The sequence below is a fragment of the Anomaloglossus baeobatrachus genome, chromosome 8 (genome assembly GCF_048569485.1).
Source record: "Anomaloglossus baeobatrachus isolate aAnoBae1 chromosome 8, aAnoBae1.hap1, whole genome shotgun sequence".
Taxonomy (NCBI): domain Eukaryota; kingdom Metazoa; phylum Chordata; class Amphibia; order Anura; family Aromobatidae; genus Anomaloglossus; species Anomaloglossus baeobatrachus.
In genome coordinates, this window is record NC_134360.1 from 105,169,892 (window position 1) to 105,191,962 (window position 22,071).

Consider the following 22,071-nt stretch of genomic DNA (forward strand, 5'->3'; position numbering starts at 1 on the left):
CTCTAGTTTTAAAGGGAAGGTGTGGGTAAAAGAAAATGTTCCCAGGGGGCTGGATAGAAAAATAATAAAGTAAATCATATTTGCCTAGCAGAACCCACCTGGATCCAGTGCAGCATACTCCATGGTCTGCCCAGAGACAGAAAGCATTGATGTCTGTTCCACTAGCGACAGGACCACGTCAGTCTGTGATTGGCTGCAATGGTCAGGTGACTTGAGCTGTTGGTCACTGGATGGAATGGGGACATCAAGACTTTTTGGTTCTGCACAGACCGAGTGACCTGGATTGGATCAAGGCGAATACTGCTAGAAGAACATGCAAGGGTTTGTTATTTTTATACATATTCCATCACCTCCTGGGTAAAGATTAATTTTAACCAGACAACCCCTTAATCAGAATATGCAGATCAGTGTCTTTCCCCAAGTAGTCTCTGCTGTCGTAGCTCTGAGCTTCCAGGTCTTTGGCACTGGTACAATCAGATAAATCCCATCCTGACTGGATGGACAAATGCTCCATATAAAGGCCCCGTCACACTAAGCAACATCGCTAGCAACATCGCTGCTAACGAACAACTTTTGTGACGTAACAGCGATGTTGCTAGCGATGTTGCTGTGTGTGACATCCAGCAACAACCTGGCCCCTGCTGTGAGGTCGTTGGTTGTTGCTGAATGTCCTGGGCCATTTTTTAGTTGTTGCTCTTCCGCTGTGAAGCACAGATCGCTGTGTGTGACAGAGAGCAACAGCTGAATGTGCAGGCAGCAGGAGCCGGCTTCTGCGGAGGCTGGTAACCACAGTAAACATCGGGTAACCAAGAAGCTGTTACGGTTGCTGCGAGCACTGGAGACTATGTCCAGATTTCTTGCTACTGCACATGTGCGAGCGCTGGAGATCAAGTCCAGATTTCTTGCTACTGCACATGTGCGAGCGCCGGAGACTAAGTCCTATCTTGGAGCCATTGCACATGTGCGGGTGACATCATCGCTGACACGAGGTCACATGTCTCTGACACCTTCTATGCCGATTGGTCGCTGGTCATGTGCTTGTGATGCCTTGCTCGGTGATAGGAGTGACGTCATGCTGGCCTGTCGTTCTGGCAGCGGATTGGCTCTGGTGTCCTCCATCATGGATGAGGCACAGAGTCTATATAAGACCCTGACACATGCCGCATGGCGCTCAGTCCTCTTGGTTCATGCATAAGAGTAGACGCTCTGTGCGCGTTCCTCTAGGCATTCCTCTGTCTATGCTAGGTGAGCGCTACCGGCAGGGTAGCGTTCTTATACCTTACAGCTTCGGCTGCTGTCCGTATCCTTACCTCTTAGGGGAGCGGACATAGGCAGGTGCCTGAGGCACATGGTCTGGCTGGGCCTTGTGGTTCGACTCGTAGGTGGACGTTGCCGCTAGGGTAACGTTCCTTATACTGCGTCTGGCAGTTGTTCGTATCCTCGCACACTAGGGGAGCGAACAGAGGTAGGAGCTTTGTGCGGCTTACGCTGCTGTTCGTCTCTTTTGCACCACTAGAAGAGCGGACCTAGGCAGGTGCCATATCTAGTGGTTCGTGTCCTCGCACACTAGTGGAGCGAACGCAGGTAGGAGCTTTGTGCGGCTTACGCTGCTGTTCGTCTCTTTTGCACCACTAGAAGAGCGGACCTAGGTAGGTGCCATTTCGCACACATTGCCTTTGTCTCTGTGATTATTAACAGAGATCATTCCACACACCCTCCAAGTAAGGGAGGAATTGCTTTACTTACTTATTATATCCTTCTGTGAGTTAACAGAGGTATTGCACTCTGCCATAGTCTGCAGCAGAGTCTTTGCACGGTGGACCCTGACTGTCTGATACTCCTTTAAGTTATTATCAGACAGCCCCCCGTAACAGAAGCCCTGTCCTTGGTTACCCGATATTTACCTTCGTTACCAGCCTCCGCCGCTCTCACTGTCAGTGCCGGCTCCTGCTCTGTGCACATGTAGCTGCAGGACACATCGGGTAATTAACCTGATGTGTACTGTAACTAGGAGAGCAAGGAGCCAGCGCTAAGCATTGTGCGCTGCTCCCTGCTCTGTGCACATGTAGCTGCAGCACACATCAGGTATTTAACCCGATGTGTGCTGTAACTAGGAGAGCAGGGAGCCAGCGCTAAGCGGTGTGCGCTGCTCCCTGCTCTCTGCACGTGTAGCTGCGTGCGCTGGTAACCAAGGTAAATATCGGGTTGGGTAAATATCGACCGACACAGGGGCCGCTGAGTGGGTGGGGGGTATGGGCGACCGACACAGGGGCCGCTGGTATGGGCGACCGAGACAGGGGCCGCTGGGTGGGTGGTATGGGCGACCGACACAGGGGTACGCTGGGTGGGTGGTATGGGCGACCGACACAGGGGTACGCTGGGTGGGTGGTATGGGCGACCGACACAGGGGTACGCTGGGTGGGTGGTATGGGCGACCGACACAGGGGTACGCTGGGTGGGTGGTATGGGCGACCGACACAGGGGCACGCTGGGTGGGTGGTATGGGCGACCGACACAGGGGTACGCTGGGTGGGTGGTATGGGCGACCGACACAGGGGTACGCTGGGTGGGTGGTATGGGCGACCGACACAGGGGTACGCTGGGTGGGTGGTATGGGCGACCGACACAGGGGCCGCTGGGAGGGGGGGTGACAGAAGCATTGTCTGCCGGCTGGAGGCTGCACACAGGCCGCACATAGCCAATCACTCAGCACTTCTACCGCACGGACATGCTGAGGACTTACCCGCAACATACAGCGCACAGTAAAGTCTAAAGAGGAGCCGAACTTACCGTCCCTAGAGGTCCCCATCAGCTGGTCTAGCATGGCGCGCATCTGGGCCTGCGCCGACATGTTGAGTTAAACCTGTGGGGGCTGAAGGCCAGAGAAGACGCGGTGTCCGGGAGCGCACACTGCCGGCAATGACACCTCTCCCCTGTTCTCCGAGTAATGGTAGGGCCAGCTATCAGAACCCGCCGGCTTCTCACACAGTGGCCGAGGAAGCCCGAGGACAGACAGCGCAGACACGAGCGATAACCATGAGACTGAGAGCGAGCCCCTCCTCTCTGCTCCTTCTGATTGGATACTCCTTTGGTTTTTGTTTTTGTGTGAGTGACAGCTGATTGGATGGCGAACACAGCTCCCTGACCAATCAGTGTTGGTCCTATTTCCAGTCAGCGCGCGCCGGACTGACGTGTGATCGCTGCGCCAAGTGTGTGCGCCCTCCTGGTCACATGTGTCTGATCTCGGACGGAAAGCAGGAGATCAAGAAGTCAGTCTTTAACCCCTTCATCCCCAGCTATCTGGTTTTTTCCTCCCTTTCTTTCGAGAGCCATAACGTTTTTATTTTTGGGCCAGTATAGCGATATGAGGGCTCGTGTTGTGCGGGACGAGTTGTACTTTGGCACGACACCATTTATTCTGGCCCATATTATACTGGAAAATTGGGAAAAAATTGTAAGTGCGGTGAAATTGCAAAGAAAAATGCAATTCCATAATTGTTTTTCTTTCTTTACCATGTTCACTATACGATAGACGTGGCTGTATGATTCCCCAGGGCGGTTCGAGTTTGTAGACACCAAACATGTCTAGTTTTACTTTTATCTAAGGGGTGAAAAAAATTCAGAAGTTTGTCAAAAAAAAGAGTAGCTCTTTTTTTGCCATTTTCCGAGACCCGTTCTCATTTTTCGGGATCTGTGGCTCAGTGATGGATTATTTTTTGCGTCTTGAGCTGATGTTTTTATTTATACCATTTTTGGTAGATACGATGTTTTGATCGCCTCTTACTGCATGTTAATGCAATGTTGTGGCGACCCCTAAAAAACGTAATTTGGCATTTTTATTTTTCTTGCTATGCCCTTTACTAATCAGATGAACTGATTTTATATTTTATTTTCAGTGGAGCAAAAGGAGGATGATTTTAACTTTTGCTTTTTTATATATTTTCATATTTTTTCAACTTTTTTTTTTTACATTTTTTATTATTTTTCCTATCTCCCTAAGACTTGAAGCTGACACTGTACGATCGCTTGTGCTGTAAATAGCAATGCTGATCTCTTGTGAGCATTGGCATTTACAGTAGCTACGTTATGATAGTGTTAGGGGTCTTCAGCTGTGCCCTCGCTGTCATGGCAACCCATTGGCACCCCGCGATCACTTCACTGGGCCAGTAATGGGAGCAGGGAAGGGCATGCTCCCTGCCGACACTCGTTAAATCTCGCTGTCAGAGATTGACAGACATTTTAATTAGTTAAAGGGAACCTGTCATCAGAAATTTAGCTATAAACCTAAAAGTTTCCCCCTCTGCAGCTCGTGGGCTGCATTCTAGCAAGGTTCCTGTACTTTTTGTGGCCCCTTTTAAACCAAATTAAATACTTTATAAACTGGTACCTTTTGCTATGTATATTTTGTAAATCGTCCATGGAGGCGGGCTCTCTGCTGACCGCTGCTGTTCCTCCAGCACATTGACGCCGTCCACCCACACTCCATTTCATCCATCAGGACGCCGCCCACTGCGCCCGAGGTGCCGCCCACGCCAGGATCGCTGCTGACGTGTGTCACAAGCACAAGATTATGGGCGGCGCTGTGATTGCATCGCAAGTGCCCGCCCATAATCTCGTGGACGCGCTTTCCCCCACTGCCTCCAGTGTTCTGCACAAGCGCTCGCCGGCCAAATGACCTGACGTCACCTCCTTTTCATCTTACCCTGCAGAAGGGCAAGATGGGAAAGAGGTGACGTCGGGTCATCTGGCCAGCAAGCGCTTGCGCAGAACGCTGGAGGAAGAAGGGAAAGTACAATCATGAGGTTATGGGCGGCACTTGCTGATGACACTCACAGCGCCACCCATAACCTCGTGCCTGCGCAAAACGTCACCAGCGGTAACACGTGCACACAGTGCACAGTCCCGCTACAGTCGCACAGCGCATGCGCGGGACCAGGGGCGGCGTCCTGAGATATGAAATTCAGCGTTGGGGGGCGGCGTAAATCTGCTGGAGGAACAGCAACGGTCACCAGAGAGCCCACCCCCATGGACGATTTACAAAATTTACATAGCAAAAGGTACAAGTTCATAAAGTATTTAATTTAGTTTAAAAGGGGCCACAAAAAGTACAGGAACCTTGCTAGAATGCAGCCCAGGAGCTGCAGAGGGGGAAACTTTTAGTTTTATAGCTAAATTTCTGATGACAGGTGCGACGGATCTCCAATCTACCCATGGCTGTTAGAGGCACATGTCAGCTGATAAGATCAGCCAACATGTGCAGGCAAAGAGGCGGGCTCAGCATGTGAGCCCCCTTCAAAGTCAAGGAGCTGACCAATACATCCTATGTGGGTAAGGCTAGGTTCACACTTCCGTTAAAATGTATCAGTCACAATCCGCAGCTATGGTAAACAACGCAATCCGTTTAGCGGATTCCGTTGTGTCCCATAGACTTGAATTAGTGGCGGATTGCGACTGATTACCTTGCGTTGCATCCGCTGCGTCGCGGTCAGTCGTTTTTGGACTGACCGCAGGGCGAAAACAACGCAGAATGTAACGTTTTTCTGGCCGTCAAAATTGACGCACCGCGCAGGAATCCGTCGCAGTACGTCACGCTTGTAATGTATGTCTATGGTGCTGGATTCCGTCGTAATCCGTCTTATGACGGAATCCAGCGCTGGATTCCGTCATGCTCTACTGAGCAAGCCCAGCATGTTTGGCACTACCACTGGGCTGTCCCAAACACAAACGGATTATGACTGATCCGTCAAAAAACGGACGCACAGCGGATGTAATCCTGCGAAAAACACATCCGTTGCGTCAGTTGACAACTAAAAAACGACTGATCCGTTGCTGACAGATTTAAAACAATGGAAGTGTGAACCTAGCCTAACTATGGGGAGATAAGGTATGCACACCAGTGACTATGTAAGGGGAATACATGGAACAGCAGAAACTGCCGTGTGAACACTGACTTGAAAAATCCAATAGCTATATGTAAGGTTGAAAATGTGAAAAATGGAATCTGCATTACTGCCATGAACACATGAATCAAGAGAAATTTAGCTACTGAATTGATCAATGCAATAGAGCCCCAACACTACGCCAAAGTATTTCTCCACGTTGGGGTCCCCAGCCCGCGTGCGTCCCCCCATGCAGTTAAAAAACTTACCGTGCATGGGAAGCTGAGACCCAAGCTATTTATGCGTATTATATGGATTGGCAATAGGTGTGGTGGGGAGGGTTCACAAACGAAAAACTACTAACAATAACGAATAACGTTTGGAACACCATTCTAAGTCTGAACTGGGTGCAAAAAACCTAAAAAAACATCACTATGGGGAGATAAGGTATGCACACCAGTGACTATGTAAGGGGAATACATGGAACAGCAGAAACTGCCGTGTGAACACTGACATGAAAAATCCAATAGCTATATGTAAGGTTGAAAATGTGAAAAATGGAATCTGCATTACTGCCATGAACACATTACATTACATATAGCTATTGGATTTTTCAAGTCAGTGTTCACACGGCAGTTTCTGCTGTTCCATGTATTCCCCTTACATAGTCACTGGTGTGCATACCTTATCTCCCCATAGTGATGTTTTTTTAGGTTTTTTGCACCCAGTTCAGACTTAGAATGGTGTTCCAAACGTTATTCGTTATTGAACCTAAGGCTAAGTTCACACTTCAGTTGTTTTGCATCAGTCACAATCCGTAGCCTTGAGGAATTACGGAATCCTGCAAAATATTTTGCAGGAATCCAGTATTTCCCCATAGACTTCTATTAGTGACGGATTGCGACTGATGACCCTGCGTTGCATCCGCTGCGTCGCGGTCCGTCGTTTTTGACTGACCGCCGAGCGGGCAGCAACGCAGAATGTAACGTTTTTCGGGCCGTCAAAATTAACGCGCCGCACAGGAATCCGTCGCCATCCGTCAAGCTTGTAATGTATGTCTATGGTGCTGGATTCCGTCGTAATCCGTCTTACAACGGAATCCAGCGCAGGATTCCGTCATGCTCTACTGAGCATGCCCAGCATGTTTGGCACACCCACTGGGCTGTCCCAAACACAAACGGATCATGACTGATCCGTCAAAAAACGGACGCACAGCGGATGCAACGGATCAGTTTTTTCACAGGATTCCTGTGAAAGGAATCCCTGCTGAGCGCTGTCACTTGCCGGCCGCCGGGTGATCAGCTGATCGCTCCCTGCAGCCGACCGCCGGGTGATCAGCTGAGCGCTGTCACTTTCCGGCGCCCGGGCATGCCAGCGGGCGGGCGCTCAGCTGAGCACTGTCACTTGCCGGCGCCCGGGCATGCCGGCGGGCGGGCGCTCAGCTGAGCGCTGTCACTTGCCGGCGCCCGGGCATGCTGGCGGCCGGTCGCTCAGCTGAAATAAAGTTTGATTTAAAAAAAAAAAAAAAAACGCATGCGCAGTGAAATCCAGAGGATTCCGCTACTCAAAATAACGTTACATGCTGCGTTCCTCCCGCTGGGCGGAAGCAACGGAGCGTCGCCCAGCGGAAGCAACGCAGGTCCTTTTGGTACAATCCGTCACCCATACAAGTCTATGGGAAACAGCGGAATCCGTTAACGGATTCCGCTGTTTTCCAAAAGGGTGGATTGTAACGGAAGGAAATAAACGCAAGTGTGAAAGTACCCTTAGTTGTGTTTGCAGAACTTTTTGACAATGGATTGCTTCTGGATTTGTTCTAATGGATAATTACACAACATATCAATGCAACTTTGTTCTGTTTATAACCTGAGTTCACATATCCAGTAATCATCCATTTGAAACGGATACAGCAGCAATTCATTATCTTAACCTTTATGTCTAACAGATATAGGACGTCGTGAGCAGTTGTCAGTTCCTGCATCTTGATGTGCTACCGTATGTATGTCATGTTTTTTAATCTGCCAACACACAGTGATAGCTCCATGCAGACATCTGTCACTGACAGCAGACAGGCACAGGAAGAGGTGCGGAGACCCATTTTCTGATCGCTGTAATTGGTTAGTTAATCTGACTGATCGATCACAACAGGAGGTGCTTAAAAATCTGCACTTCCTGCATGATCACCACAGGAGCTCGGCCCATCTGACAGCCAAGCTCCTGCAGTAACAGAACCCGCCAGATGCTGCAATCAATAGCAATTGCAACATTTAGAAGGTTGTGAAGGAATGAAGGAATCCATGACAGCGGTTTCCCCTCTGTCATAGCTGTGATTGGATAGTGAATGTAAGTATCCAATCACAGCAATGTATCCAATGCGAGGAAACAGCAGCTCAGCTCCATTTTATACTTAACAACCTAATAGCCCAAAGTCCTTTATTGCCAAAATCATACTTTCTCTTGGCTGAAGACAATTTCTTGGAAAAGAAAGCGCATGGACACCATTTATCTGGAGATGGACCTTGTGACAACACAGCCCCAACCCCCTCAATAAAAGGCTGTGAAATCTCACTCTGAATGAGTATAGGTGCTGTAAAACAACATCTCTTTAAGGCCCGTTTCACACGTCAGTGAAAAACACAGACGTTTTTCACTGGCGTGTAAAACACGCACATGTCCCTCCGTGTGCCGTGAATCACGGCACACGTGGGTTGTCTAAGTGCAATCCGGGCTCCGTTCTCCGTGGCCCGTGATTGCACTTAGAAATCAACTCACCTGTGCCCGCTCCCGCTCTCCGTGGTGCTGAATCCTCCCGCGGTGCAGCATCCGGCCGGCGCTGACCCCTGCAGCAGCTGCTTCCGGGTCGGCTGTGTCGTGCATCATTAAGATGCGCGACAGTAATCAGCCGTCTTAGAAGCAGCCGGCAGAACGGGCTGCAGAGAGCGCGGCTGAAGCCGGGTGAGTTAAAATGTTTATTATTTTAAATGCACGTTTTTTTCTGGCACGTGTTTCACGGACCACACCACTGCGTGGTCCGTGGGACATCAGTGATGCCAGAAAAAAATGGACATGTCTCCGTGCGGCAATCACGCACACGCGGGTACGCCGCACGGAGACACGTGCAATGATAAATCACTGACGTGTGAGCAGACCCATTCATTATAATGGGTCTGCGTATGTCAGTGATTCTGGTACGTTTAAAAAAAAAGCACAAACGTACCAGAATGACTGACATGTGAAAGGGGCCTTAAGAGAAAAAAAGACTGCTGGGCAGAGTTAAACCATTTAGAGAAATCCTTTTTTGTCATGTCAGTGAGAGGTTACACAATTACTGAATTCTGAATAAATTTCCAGTAAAAGTTGGTAAGCCCTAGAAAGCGCTGCAATGCTTTCAAGTTTTCTGGACAATCCCAGTCAAGCACCGTACAGACCTTCTCTGGATCCATCCGAAAATCTGAAGACGACAACAGCTACCCAAAAAATTGCACCACTTGGGCACTTAAAATCTGTGCAAAGAAACAAATCTTCATCTCACCCCAAGACGTCCGTACTTCTGGTGGTGTTGAAGCACGAGATCCCGCTGCTGTTTAGCGTCTGAAGCACAGGTGAACAAAGGAATGATCCAGCTTCACGTTTCCATAAAAACACAGCTTTACTGTAATGAAAAACTTTTTTAAAATACAAAGAATTTTTTTCTTGTAATAAAGATAAGCTACAAACCATACCATTTCTGGGTCAGGAAAAATCCAAAGGTTCTTTAAACCGCACACCCAGGCCCGGACTGACCATAGAGCAATTCTGGCAAATGCCAGATGGGCCGGTCCCTGTAGTGGGCCGGTGCCTGTATCGGGCCACTGTATCTGCAGTCGCCGCCGCGCCCCTCAGCAGTGTGTGCATGCCGGGCACACTAGCTGCAGCAGAACCAGGAGCAGCACGCTGCGCTGTGTTGACCTTGCTGTGTCATATTGTGCCCGGCATGCACACACTGCTGAGGAGCATGGCTTCCTCCTTCCTATTCAACTATATTTGCATCTTTCAGACGTAAATACATTTGAACAGTGCGCCAGGACTGGACTCCGCCCCCGACGTACAGCAACGTGATGAAATCAACACCTTGCTGACGTCATCACAGTGCTGCGAGCGCCACACTGGATGCATCAGGAAGCGGTAAGCGCTCCATGAAGGAGTCAAAGAGACAGGTTTAATTAATGGGGATGAGGGGGAGGGGCTGAGGACACATAACGGGGAACATTTGTGAAGGAACACAGCTTTGTGACACGCAGAGGGGGGGGGCAGGTGTGTAGTGATGGGGTAGTGTAATTTGTGTGTGTAGGGGGGTGCATTGTATTATGTCTGGGAGGGGGTAATGGGGGTGAATTGTATTGTGTGTGGGGGGAGGGGTTTATGGAGGGTGCATTGTATTGTGTGTGGGGGGAGGGGTAATGGGAGGTGCATTGTATTTGTTTTTCTGTGTGTGTGTGTGTTGGGGGGAGGGGTAATGGAGGGTGCATTGTATTTTGTGTGCGTTGGGGGGAGGGGTAATGGAGGGTGCACTGTATTGTGTGTGTGTATGTGTGTAGGGGTAATGGGGGTGCACTGTATTGTGTGTGCGAGGGGGGTTGGGTTAATGGAGGGTGCATTCTATTGTGTGTGTGTGTGTGTGCGTGGAGGGGTAATGGGGGTGCATTGAATTGTGTGTGGGGAGAGGGGTAATGGAGGGTGCATTGTATTGTGTGTGTGTGTGTGTGTGTGTGTGTGTGTGTGTGTGTGTGTGTGTGTGTGTAGGGGTAATGAGTGCATTGTGTGTGGGGGGGGAGGGGTAATGGGGGTGCATTGTATTGTTCATGTGTGTGTGTAGGGGTAAAGGGGGAGCATTGTATTGTGTGTGTGGGGGGAGGGGTAATGGATGGTGAATTCTATTGTGTGTGTAGGGGTAATGGGGTGCATTGTATTGTGTGTGTGGGGGGAGGGGTAATGGAGGGTTCTTTGTTACGAGGGGGACCCGGGGAAGCGTGCCAAGATGGGAAATGGACAGCTTCCGCCGGTCAAGGTCCACTGTGCGGTGTAAGGGACCGCCGCTATGGTGGGTGAAGAGTGAGCGGGTTGCTGCTAGCGATCGTCTGGAATGTCACAGACGATCTATGTACACCGATCTGCCCTAACCCATGAGGGTTGTATGGCACGGATCTCACGGCTCGGTGTACCTGTCGCACGGGGAAGCACAGAGGTGCCCACGCACGTGTGCCAGTGGAAGTCACGAGAATATGGCATGAGGGTAGCACAGAGGTGCCCACGCACGTGTGCTTTCAATAACCAGGTGAGTCCGGTGGAGACTTGAGGAGCTCACCTGGGACAGGGACACGGCCTGTTGAAGGGGATACTGCCGGAGCAGCAAGGCAGGAACATGGCCTGCAAATGAGGTACTGCCTAAGCAGCAAGGGCCAAGCCCACAAAAGACAGTAATGCCTGAGCAGTGGCGTGGCAGCACGCTGCCAGACATCCAAACATAGAAGGACGGTCGCGCGCCGCCATGATGGCAGGAGGAGCTTTTAAGGAGGAGTCGTTCCTCCCAAGGGCGGGCGCGAGGCGGAGATGACGGACTTGACCCAATCAGGGTCCACGACGTCCCAGCCTGGCCAGTCAGGATTCACCACGTCACCTGCCTTGTCATCAAGCCGTGTGACGTCAGTGGGCGAATCAGAACCCACCACGCATTGCACATGCTCACCCTCCTGCCTCTGGGAAATAGAGGCGGGATCCTCGGTCTCACAATGTGCAGAGATAACGGGAGTCTCACCGCTTCCCTGAGCAGTAAACCTCTGCACATTGCGCAACCTCGCAGACCTTCGGGGCCGCTGAGCAGGAGGGCCTGCGGCAGGCCAGGAATGGGAGACCGCTTCACTCCTTGTAACAGGAGAACCACTAGGTGTCGCCCTTCTGCTGCCTCTCTGAGAAGGTATCTCCTGCACACTGCGCAGTCTGGCAGACCTTTGGCACTGCTGAGCAGGAGCGCTCGTGGCAGGCAAGGAATGGGAGACTGCCTCAGTCCTTGCCTCAGGAGAGCCACGAGATGTAACATTACCCCACTGTCTAGGCCCCCACCCTTGTCTGTGCTCAAAGGCCGCTATCAACCCCGGGGCGCGGATATGATCCTCCAACTCCCAGGATCTATGCTCCGGACCACGACCGGCCCACTCCACAAGGTAGTACCTCGTGCACTGTATGACTTTTGTCTCCACAAGTTTTGCCACCTCAGGGTCATCGGACGGGGAGTCGGTTTGAGCCGGCAGGGACCCCGAGAATTTATTAAGTCGTACGGGTTTCAGGAGGGACACGTGAAAGCTGTTGGCTATAGCCCAGCGTGGAGGGAGCTGGAGTCGGTATGCCACCGGGTTTACCTGCTGTAGTACTTTAAACGGACCCAGATACCTAGGGGCGAATTTGGCTGCCTGTACCCGTAGGTTAACATTCTTAGAGGACAGCCATACTAGGTCACCAGGGGCGAAGGATGGTGCAGGGCGGCGGCGAACATCAGCCGTTGTCACCATCCGGTCTTTAGCCCTCTTAAGAGCCTCTGGGGTGTCATCCCAGATCTCCCGGGCCTTGGTCGCCCAATCCTCCACTCTAGTATCGGGTGACGTAATGGGCATCGGAACCGGGATTCTGGGATGTTGTCCGTTATTGAGTAGGAACGGAGTCTGGCCAGAGGATTCATGGACCGAATTGTTAATGGCAAATTCGGCCCAAGGAAGGAGGTTAGCCCAGTTGTCGTGATGCGCAGAGATAAAATGGCGGAGGTAAGTTACCAAGGTTTGATTAGTCCTCTCCACTAGTCCATTGGTCTCGGGATGGTATGCAGAGGAGATGTTCAGCTCTATCTGCAGGAGCTTACAGAGCTTTCTCCAGAAACGAGACGCGAACTGGGGACCTCGGTCGCTCACCACCTTGTCAGGCATGCCATGCAACCTAAATACATGCCGAATGAACAAAGTGGCGAGAGCACGTGACGTCGGGAGTCGTGGGAGAGGCACCAAGTGGACCATTTTAGAGAAGTGGTCCGTGATGACCCATACGACCCTGTGCCCTGCTGACTTGGGCAGATCTCCCAGGAAGTCCATCCCTACCACTTCCCAGGGACGATCCGGCACTGGCAGTGGGTGAAGAAGACGTGCCGGTCTCTGCCGGGACGGCTTATTCCAAGCACACGACATACAGGCTCCCACATATTCCTGTATGTCCTGGGGTAGTCTCGGCCACCAATAATGCCTGGTCACCAGGTCTCTGGTCCTTTTGACCCCGAAGTGACCCCCGACCTTGGAGGCATGGGCCCACGATAGCACCTCGTTCCATAATTCAGGGGGAACGAGGGTTTTGCCAGGTGGCACCTGGTCCAAAGAAGTGGGAGTGACCATCCTCAAGCTGTCCGGGGGTAGTATAAGACGAGGCTCCTCCTCGTCCTCCTCCAACACAACCATACAACGTGACAAGGCATCGGCCCGTACGTTCTTCTCACCGGCCAGGTGGCGGAAAATAAAGCGGAACTGGGAGAAGAATAAAGACCGACGGGCCTGCCTTGGGTTCAGGCGTTGTGCTGTCTGGAGGTATGTGAGGTTTTTGTGGTCAGAAAATACCTCAAATGGATGCTTCGCACCCTCCAGGAGATGCCGCCATTCCTGGAATGCTAGTTTCATCGCCAGTAACTCCCTATCCCCTATGGAGTAGTTCCTCTCGGCTGGAGAAAAGGTCTTGGAGAAAAAGAAACAAGGATGCTTCCTTCCTCGTTCGTTTTTCTGGTACAGGACTGCACCTGCACCGACCGAAGAGGCGTCTACCTCCAGTAGGAAGGGTTTGGAGATGTCTGGACGATGAAGGATGGGAGCTCTGGAGAAGTGAGTTTTGAGAGTGTGAAATGCCTCTACCGTTTCTCGTGTCCATGCTTTGGGATTAGCGCCCTTGCGGGTAAGGGCAATGATGGGTGCTGCCACCGTCGAGAAGTTGGGAATGAACTGGCGATAATAATTGATAAACCCCAAGAATCGCTGGATCGCCTTCAGCGAGCAGGGCTCAGGCCAGTTCATCACTGTCTCCAACTTCCCCGGATCCATTGCTAACCCCTGACTGGACACGATGTACCCCAGGAACGGCAAGGATTCCCGTTCAAAAACGCACTTCTCCAGCTTAGCATATAGTGAATGGGTGCGGAGCCTTTTAAGTACTCGGATGACATCTCTCCGATGGGTGGTAAGATCGGGGGAGAAGATAAGAATGTCATCCAGGTATGCAACCACGGAAAGATACAAATCCCGGAAAATGTCATTCACAAAGTCTTGGAATACGGCGGGGGCATTGCAGAGTCCGAAGGGCATTACTAGATACTCGTAGTGACCGTCCCTGGTGTTAAAGGCGGTCTTCCACTCATCGCCCTTTCGGACTCGCACTAGATTATACGCCCCGCGTAGATCCAGCTTTGTGAAGACCTTTGCCCCGCGGAATCGATCAAATAGCTCAGTAATGAGGGGCAAAGGGTATTTGTTCTTTGATCGTTATTGCATTTAATCCCCTGTAATCGATACAGGGGCGCAGATCCCCTTCCTTCTTCTGCACAAAAAAGAACCCTGCACCAGCCGGTGAAATAGACTTGCGAATGAACCCCTTCACCAGGCTGTCCTGAATATATTTGGACATAGCCTCCGTCTCTGGAGCAGAGAGTGGATACACTCTGCCCCTAGGGGGCTCGGAGCCTGGCTTCAGGTCTATTCGGCAATCATATGGCCGGTGGGGAGGAAGAGTATCTGCGGCCCTTTTGGAAAAGACATCCCTGTAGGCCTCATAAGGTGTCGGTAAACCCGGCCCCCCTGTATTCCCTGAGGACCCAACCGACCTAATGGTTGCGGGTGGTTCGGTAGTCACGAGGTGCTCTCTACAGGATCCTGCCCAGGATGAGATCTCCCCTGTTGCCCAGTTGAGTATAGGAGCATGCTGTCTCAACCAGGGAAGGCCCAGTAGGATCTCATCCGTCCCCCCTGGAAGCACCAGGAAGGACACCTGCTCATGGTGTCCCGGTGGTACATCCATCCTGAGAGGGATAGTCATCTAGGTGATAGGATCGAGTAGTATGGACCCGTCGACTACCCGGACCCTGAGTGGCTTGGGCAACTGAGTATCGGGTTGCCAGGGAGGTCGAGATGAAATTGCCTTCAGCGCCTTAGTCCAAGCAAGCCAGGGCAGAGAAGGGAGTAGTGCCGAACTGCAACTGGGCGCTGATAGTCAACCTAGAGGGAGAGGTAGCATCTAGAATCCCCCCTCTGATAGAAACTAGACGCTGTCTTTTCCCGACGGTTTTGGGACATCGGGTAGCTATGTGTCCCCTCTGCCCACAGGAAAAGCAGATGACACAAGACTGAGAACCTGGGGCAGAGGAGACCACCTTGGACACCTCCATTGACTCCACGGAGTCGCCTACAGGACTGGCTGGGAGACCTGTCTGATGGAAGACGGGAGCCAGACGCTTTTTAGGCCGAGAAGACGTGGGTGCTGAAGAGACCTCGAGCCTTTGCTCCGCCTGACGGATGTCTATGCGAGAGGCAACCTGAATCAAGGACTCTAAAGTGGCGGGCACCTCACGTGTGGCCAGTGCGTCTTTGACAAACCCTGCCAGGCCCTCCCAAAACACAGGGACAAGGACCTTATCCGGCCAGTCCAGCTCTGCAGCAAGTGTCCTAAAGTGTACAGCAAAGTCCCCGACTGAAGCGGACCCTTGCCGAAGTCGTAGGAGGCGCAGCGCGGAATCGTGGGTGACTTGAGGCCCGAGGAACACCATTCTCATGGCCCCAAGATAAGCTGGTAAGTTATTCACCACACGATCTCCGCGCTCCCACAACGGCGTGGACCACTTCAGCGCTCTCCCTGTGAGCAGGGACTGGACGAAGGCTACCTTCGCCTTTTCGGTAGCGTAAAGAGTCGCGGACAGCTCTAAGTAGGTGGTAACCTGGTTTATAAAACCACTGCACTCAGAGCTGTTGCCGCTAAAGCGCTCTGGAAGCGCAAGGCGAGGAGACCTTCCGCCAATAGCACAGCCTGGGTAGTCACCTGGGTGGCGACTGTCGTCAGAGTAGTCTTATCGGAGGAAGACTGCTCCACTGCTGCCAATCGTGACTCCAACTGCTGCACATAACGCAGCAACTGCTGCTGCTCTTCAGCCATAGCCAGACCTTTGGCGCGACCGTAATGTTACGAGGGGGTCCTGGGGAAGCGTGCCAAGATGGGAAATGGACAGCTTCCGCCGGTCAAGGTCCACTGTGCGGTGTAAGGGACCGCCGCTATGGTGGGTGAAGAGTGAGCGGGTTGCTACTAGCGATCGTCTGGAATGTCACAGACGATCTATGTACACCGATCTGCCCTAACCCGTGAGGGTTGTATGGCACGGATCTCACGGCTCGGTGTACCTGTCGCACAGGGAAGCACAGAGGTGCCCACGCACGTGTGCCAGTGGAAGTCACGAGAATATGGCACGAGGGTAGCACAGAGGTGCCCACGCACGTGTGCTTTCATTAACCAGGTGAGTCCGGTGGAGACTTGAGGAGCTCACCTGGGACAGGGACACGGCCTGTTGAAGGGGATACTGCCAGAGCAGCAAGGCAGGAACACGGCCTGCAAACGAGGTACTGCCTAAGCAGCAAGGGCCAAGCCCACAAAAGACAGTAATGCCTGAGCAGTGGCGTGGCAGCACGCTGCCAGACATCCAAACATAGAAGGACGGTCGCGCGCCGCCATGATGGCAGGAGGAGCTTTTAAGGAGGAGTCGTTCCTCCCAAGGGCGGGCGCGAGGCGGAGATGACGGACTTGACCCAATCAGGGTCCACGACGTCCCAGCCTGGCCAGTCAGGATTCACCACGTCACCTACCTTGTCATCAAGCCGTGTGACGTCAGTGGGCGAATCAGAACCCACCATGCATTGCACATGCTCACCCTCCTGCCTCTGGGAAATAGAGGCAGGATCCTCGGTCTCACAATGTGCAGAGATAACGGGAGTCTCACTGCTTCCCTGAGCAGTAAACCTCTGCACATTGCGCAACCTCGCAGACCTTCGGGGCCGCTGAGCAGGAGGGCCTGCGGCAGGCCAGGAATGGGAGACCGCTTCACTCCTTGTAACAGGAGAACCACTACGTGTCGCCCTTCTGCTGCCTCTCTGAGAAGGTATCTCCTGCACACTGCACAGTCTGGCAGACCTTCGGTGCTGCTGAGCAGGAGCGCTCGTGGCAGGCAAGGAATGGGAGACTGCCTCAGTCCTTGCCTCAGGAGAGCCACGAGATGTAACAGTTCTTTGTATTGTGTGTGTGTAGGGGTAATGGGGGTGCATTGTATTGTCTGTGTGTGTGTGTAGGGGTAATGGGGGTTCATTTTTTTTTTGTGTGGGGGGGAGGGATAATGGGGGTGCATTGTATTGTGTTAGTGTGTGTGTGTGTGTGTGTGTGTGTGTGTGTGTGTGCGTAGAGGTAATGGGGGTGCATTGTATTGTGTGGGGGGGATAATGGAGGGTGCATTGTATTGTGTGTGCGTGTGTGGGGGGATTACAAAAGAGCAGTTTTGGGGGAAATATATAAATAAATAATAATAAAGGGGCAATATGGGGGGATATTATGGAGAGAGGCAGTGTGGGGGTATATTATAAAGAGACCAGTGTGAAGAAGCTGTGTATGGGGACATTATAGAAAGAGGCAACGTGGGGGTATATTAAGGAGAGAGGCAATGTGGGAGGTTTTTTGGATAAGGGCAGTGTGGGGGAAAATTTTGTGAAGGAAGCACAACAATTATTTATTCAGGGGCACAGCATGGGAGATATTTATATTTATGGGGCCGTATAATGATACTTTTATTTGTAAAGGTGCTGTGTGGGGAGGTGCTGTTGAAGAATAAAGAGGGATGGCTTCAGAGACGAGCAGTGGGCACGAAACCTCATCATGGCGTCTGTACTGCGTGGAGACACAAAGGATGTGAACGACTCAGAAGATGTCACCTATAAAGGTACCTGGATGTAGATGATTATTTGTGATATTGCCTGTGTCTTATCAGTATTGTGGTTCCTGTATGGTCCGCAGTCTGATAACAACAACTCCCAGAATCTCCTTACCATTGTTAAGGACAAGCTGGGAGTTGTAGATTCCGGCATCTTCCGAGCCTTCCCATTGATCTGCATTGTAAAATACAGGGCGTTTTCAGAGAGGAAAACACCAGAAGAATCGAGCGGTCACTTCTTTTAATCACTTGGTGGTTTTAGAAACCCGAAGTGGGTAAAAGATGCTCAAAACTCTGAACCTGTGCACAGCGAGTAGATGCATATGGTGATTCGAGTATTTTTCATAGTAGTTTCCATGGTGGGACCTGCCCCCAAAAACTGTCATTGCACATTCCCTAAGTGGTATGCACCCAAAGTTATTACCAGTGAAAACAGCAGCTTCCCTGATCACCTATCTGTAGAATAGGTCATCAATATTCGTTCAGGGGGATCTGATTTTGTATCCCTGCCCATCAGCTATGTGACCGCAGCATTATGTGGAGAGCAGCATCCTCTTCATTATCTGCGAGACCCAGCTCTGAAAGGAAAATAGCAGCTTCACCAGGTCCTGCTACTAAGAGCAATAAATAGGCCTGAGCTGTAATACTGGATGCAGCCGTGACTGCATGTTATATGGTCGTGTTACACAACATACAAGTGCACACAGATATTACACATTGACCACGTGAAAAGTGGGCCTGTGTACCCCCAAATGCCAGGGCTGAATTTTAGTCCCAGTCCAGCCCTGCGCACACCAAACGCATTTCGAGCACATGGCACATGACCAAGGTCTAAAGCGGGCTTTACACGCTGCGATCTCGCTAGCGAGATTGCAAGCGATCGTACCCACCCCCGTCGGTTGTGCGACACGGGCAAATCGCTGCCCGTCGCGCACAACCTCGCTTACCCCGTCACATGGACTTACCTGTCCTGCGACGTCGCTCTGGTCGGCGATCTGCCTCCTTTCTAAGTGGGCGGGTCGTGCGGTGTCACAGCGACGTCACACGGCAGCCGTCCAATAGAAGCGGAGGGGCGGAGATGAGCGGGACGTAAATGTGATGCCCTAGACCACAGGGGTCAAAGTACAGAACAACACACACACACACCCTCCCCTGGTAGGAAACACCCGTCAAACAAAAACCCTTTTTGCCTCCTCCCTCCAGGGTCTGATGTCCACACCAGGTGGGGCGGAGCCAGGCGGTTGGCCCCACCCACCGAGGAGTTCACAGGCCTGGAGGCGGGAAAAGTTAGTCAAGGAGTTGAGTGGAGGAGTGGAGTTTTAGGAGGTTGAAGTGGAGTGACTGTGTGTGTCTGGGTTGGAGCCCAGGCACCGACAGCAGGGTCGGCAGACGGTGGTGGCCGTCTGCAGGAGTTAGTGGATGTCCGCAGAACCGTAGGACCGGGATCGGGCGGTGGCCCGCCGGTACCGAACTGGGGAACGGAGTGAAGCTAAGCACCAAGGCAGGGTACTCAGACCCCGACTAGGCTCGGAAGCCGCCGTAACGGTCAAATTCTCTGATTGCGGTCTGGACCTCAGGGGTTCATTCCCACCCAGTCCCGTCAGAAGGCAACAGCCCAACCCGTCCGGATAAGAGCCACCGCCAATGGCCAGAGATCCAAGGGCCAGTGCCTGTGGGCAAAGCGGGCTCTCCCGATACGTACAAGCTGGGGAGCGGACCACCCGTGGGAATCCATAGGGGTCAAACACTTACACACACAGGTGCAGGGAAAGACAGCCGCCACCAACCCGTCCGGGGAGTGTGAAGAAGCCGCAGCCCACTGTGGGCCCCGTCCATCCAGCCATTTGGTTTACCAGAGACTCTGTCATTGACTATCTGAGTGAGTACACCAGTGCACTCCGGCACAGCGCTGCCCCGCATCCGCGCTGCCTCCCCGCATCGGCACCTGCACCTATCCCCTACTCACTAACACTTCCCAACCGGGGCCCCGGGACTAACAGCCCTTACCCACAGAGGGGCCAACACCTCAGCTGCTCTCCGCCATCGCTCCCGGGAACCCCTGTCACCAGCAGCGGTGGTGCCCACCATCACCACAACCCCGTGGGTGGTGTCACAACCGACATCCCACCACCAAACCTCCCCCCTTTTCACTCGTGGGCGAGGAGGCACTGCTCGAGCCCCCGGGTCCGGCCCCGTACTCGAGCCACCGAGGAGCAGAAGCATCGGACCCGAGCGCCAGAGATTCCCCAGGCGAGCGGCGTTCCCCAAAAACCCCTCTCCGCCCTCGACATAAACATCTCGCCCACCTCCTTCCTTCTGCATTGCCGGTGGAGGCAGGTAAGGAGATGTTCCTCGCTCCTGCAGTGTCACACATAGCGATGTGTGATGCCGCAGGAACGAGGAACAACATCACTAATTAGATGAGAATGTTTTTTTGTTTTAGGACGACTTCTCAGCGGCAAACGATTTTGGCCGCTTTTGCGATCGTTTTAGGTCGCACATAAGTGTCACACACTGCGATATCGTTAATGACGCCGGATGTGCTTCACAAACAACGTAAATCATTAACGATATCGTAGCGTGTAAATCCCGCTTTAGAGCCATGTGCTCGAAACGCGTCTGGTGTGCGGTTTAAAGAACCTTTGGATTTTTCCTGACCCAGAGATGGTATACTTTTGTGGCTTATCTTTATTACAAGAAACATTTTCTTTGTATTTTAAAAAAGCTTTTCATTAACGCTGCGTTTATATGGAAACATGAAGCTAGATCATTCCTTTGTTCACCTGTGCTTAAAATCTGTAACATCTGTTTTATATGTACCTGATGTGTCTCCGTATCGGTGAGTAGATCAAAATGTTGTCAAAATAAACCACCACAAACCTGCAAACAAAGTGGTGAAAATTATAATTTCCAAAATGTTGGAAAACGGCGAGGGCATTAGTGAGACCAAATGGCATTACCAGACTTTCAAAATGTCCCTCAGGTGTATTGAAAGCCGTTTTCCATTCATCCTCTTCTCTGATTCTAACCAGATGGTAACCCTTTTTTAACCCCTTCATTCGTATCTTGTGCCATGGCGAATTTTTTTTCTCGTATTTTTGAAAGCCGTTATATTTTTTCCAACACAAATCCTTTTTTGAAACACATCAGACACTACCTGAGATTTGTGGATGACATATTCATCGTGTGGGACGGATCGGGGGAGGTTTTCTCCGAGTTCGTCTCCCATTTAAATAACAACAACACGATGAATATGTCCTTCACATATCTTTTTGGTGGTCTTTCACTCAATTTTTTGGATGTTGACGTTGAGGTCCGGGATGGAAATATATTTACAAAGGTTTTCAGGAGGCCGACCGCTTCAAACTCACTGCTGCACTTTCAAAGTGCCCATCCCATGCACACAAAAACCGCTTTACCATACGGCCAGTTTCTGAGATTGCGGAGGGTTAACAAGGATAGTAATACTTTTATTGAGCAAGCTGATGACTTGAAACTCAGGTTGCAGCATAGGGGGTATCCCCCTTCCGTCATCGATGCCGCATATGATAAGGCTAAAGGCTGCTTTACACCAGACAATCTATCGTGCAATAGATCGTCGGGGTCACGGTTTCTGTGACGCACATCCGGCATCGCTGGCGATGCCGGCCTGTGTGACACCTCCTAGCGACGCAGTATCGCTCACAATTTGTGAGTCGTGTACTGGTCGCTAGGTTCCATAATATCGGTTCTAAAATCGGGCGCCGGTTGTTCATCGTTCCCGTGGCATCACACGTCGCTCCGTGTGAAACCACGGGAGCGATGACCATCGCGTACCTGCCTCCCGCGTCAGCCGCCGGCTCTATGTGGAAGGAAGGATGTGGGCGGGATGTTTACATCCTGCTCATCTCCGCCCCTCCGCTTCTATTGGCCAGCTGCCGTGTGACGTCGCTGTGACGCCGAACGTCCCTACCACTCCAGGAAGTGGACGTTCGTCGCCCACAGCGTGGTCGCACGAGAGGTAAGTATGTGTGACGGGGGTTACCGACTTTGTGCGCCACGGGCAGCGATTTGCCCGTGACGCAAAAAGGACGGGGGCGGGTACGATCGATTGTGAAATCGCACAATCGGTCGTACCATGTAAACCAGCCTTAAGTCTAGATTGCCCTATCCCACTACAACCACTTCTAAAAAAGATCC

General features: G+C 51.9%; 1 protein-coding gene across 2 annotated transcripts in view; it reads right to left on the reverse strand.

The window, feature by feature from the left end:
* The window catches only part of LOC142249936 (putative RNA-binding protein Luc7-like 2), a 243,966-nt gene extending 240,894 nt beyond the window's left edge, over positions 1-3,072 (reverse strand). Inside the window, exon 1 of one of the 2 annotated variants that reach the window (XM_075321940.1) lies at positions 2,791-3,072. In XM_075321940.1, the coding sequence (XP_075178055.1) occupies positions 2,791-2,851 (61 nt within the window). In that variant the 5' untranslated portion in view covers positions 2,852-3,072. The remainder of the gene's footprint in view (positions 1-2,790) is intronic. The other variant, XM_075321941.1, reaches the window with a different exon arrangement.
* Positions 3,073-22,071: the final 18,999 nt, after the last annotated feature.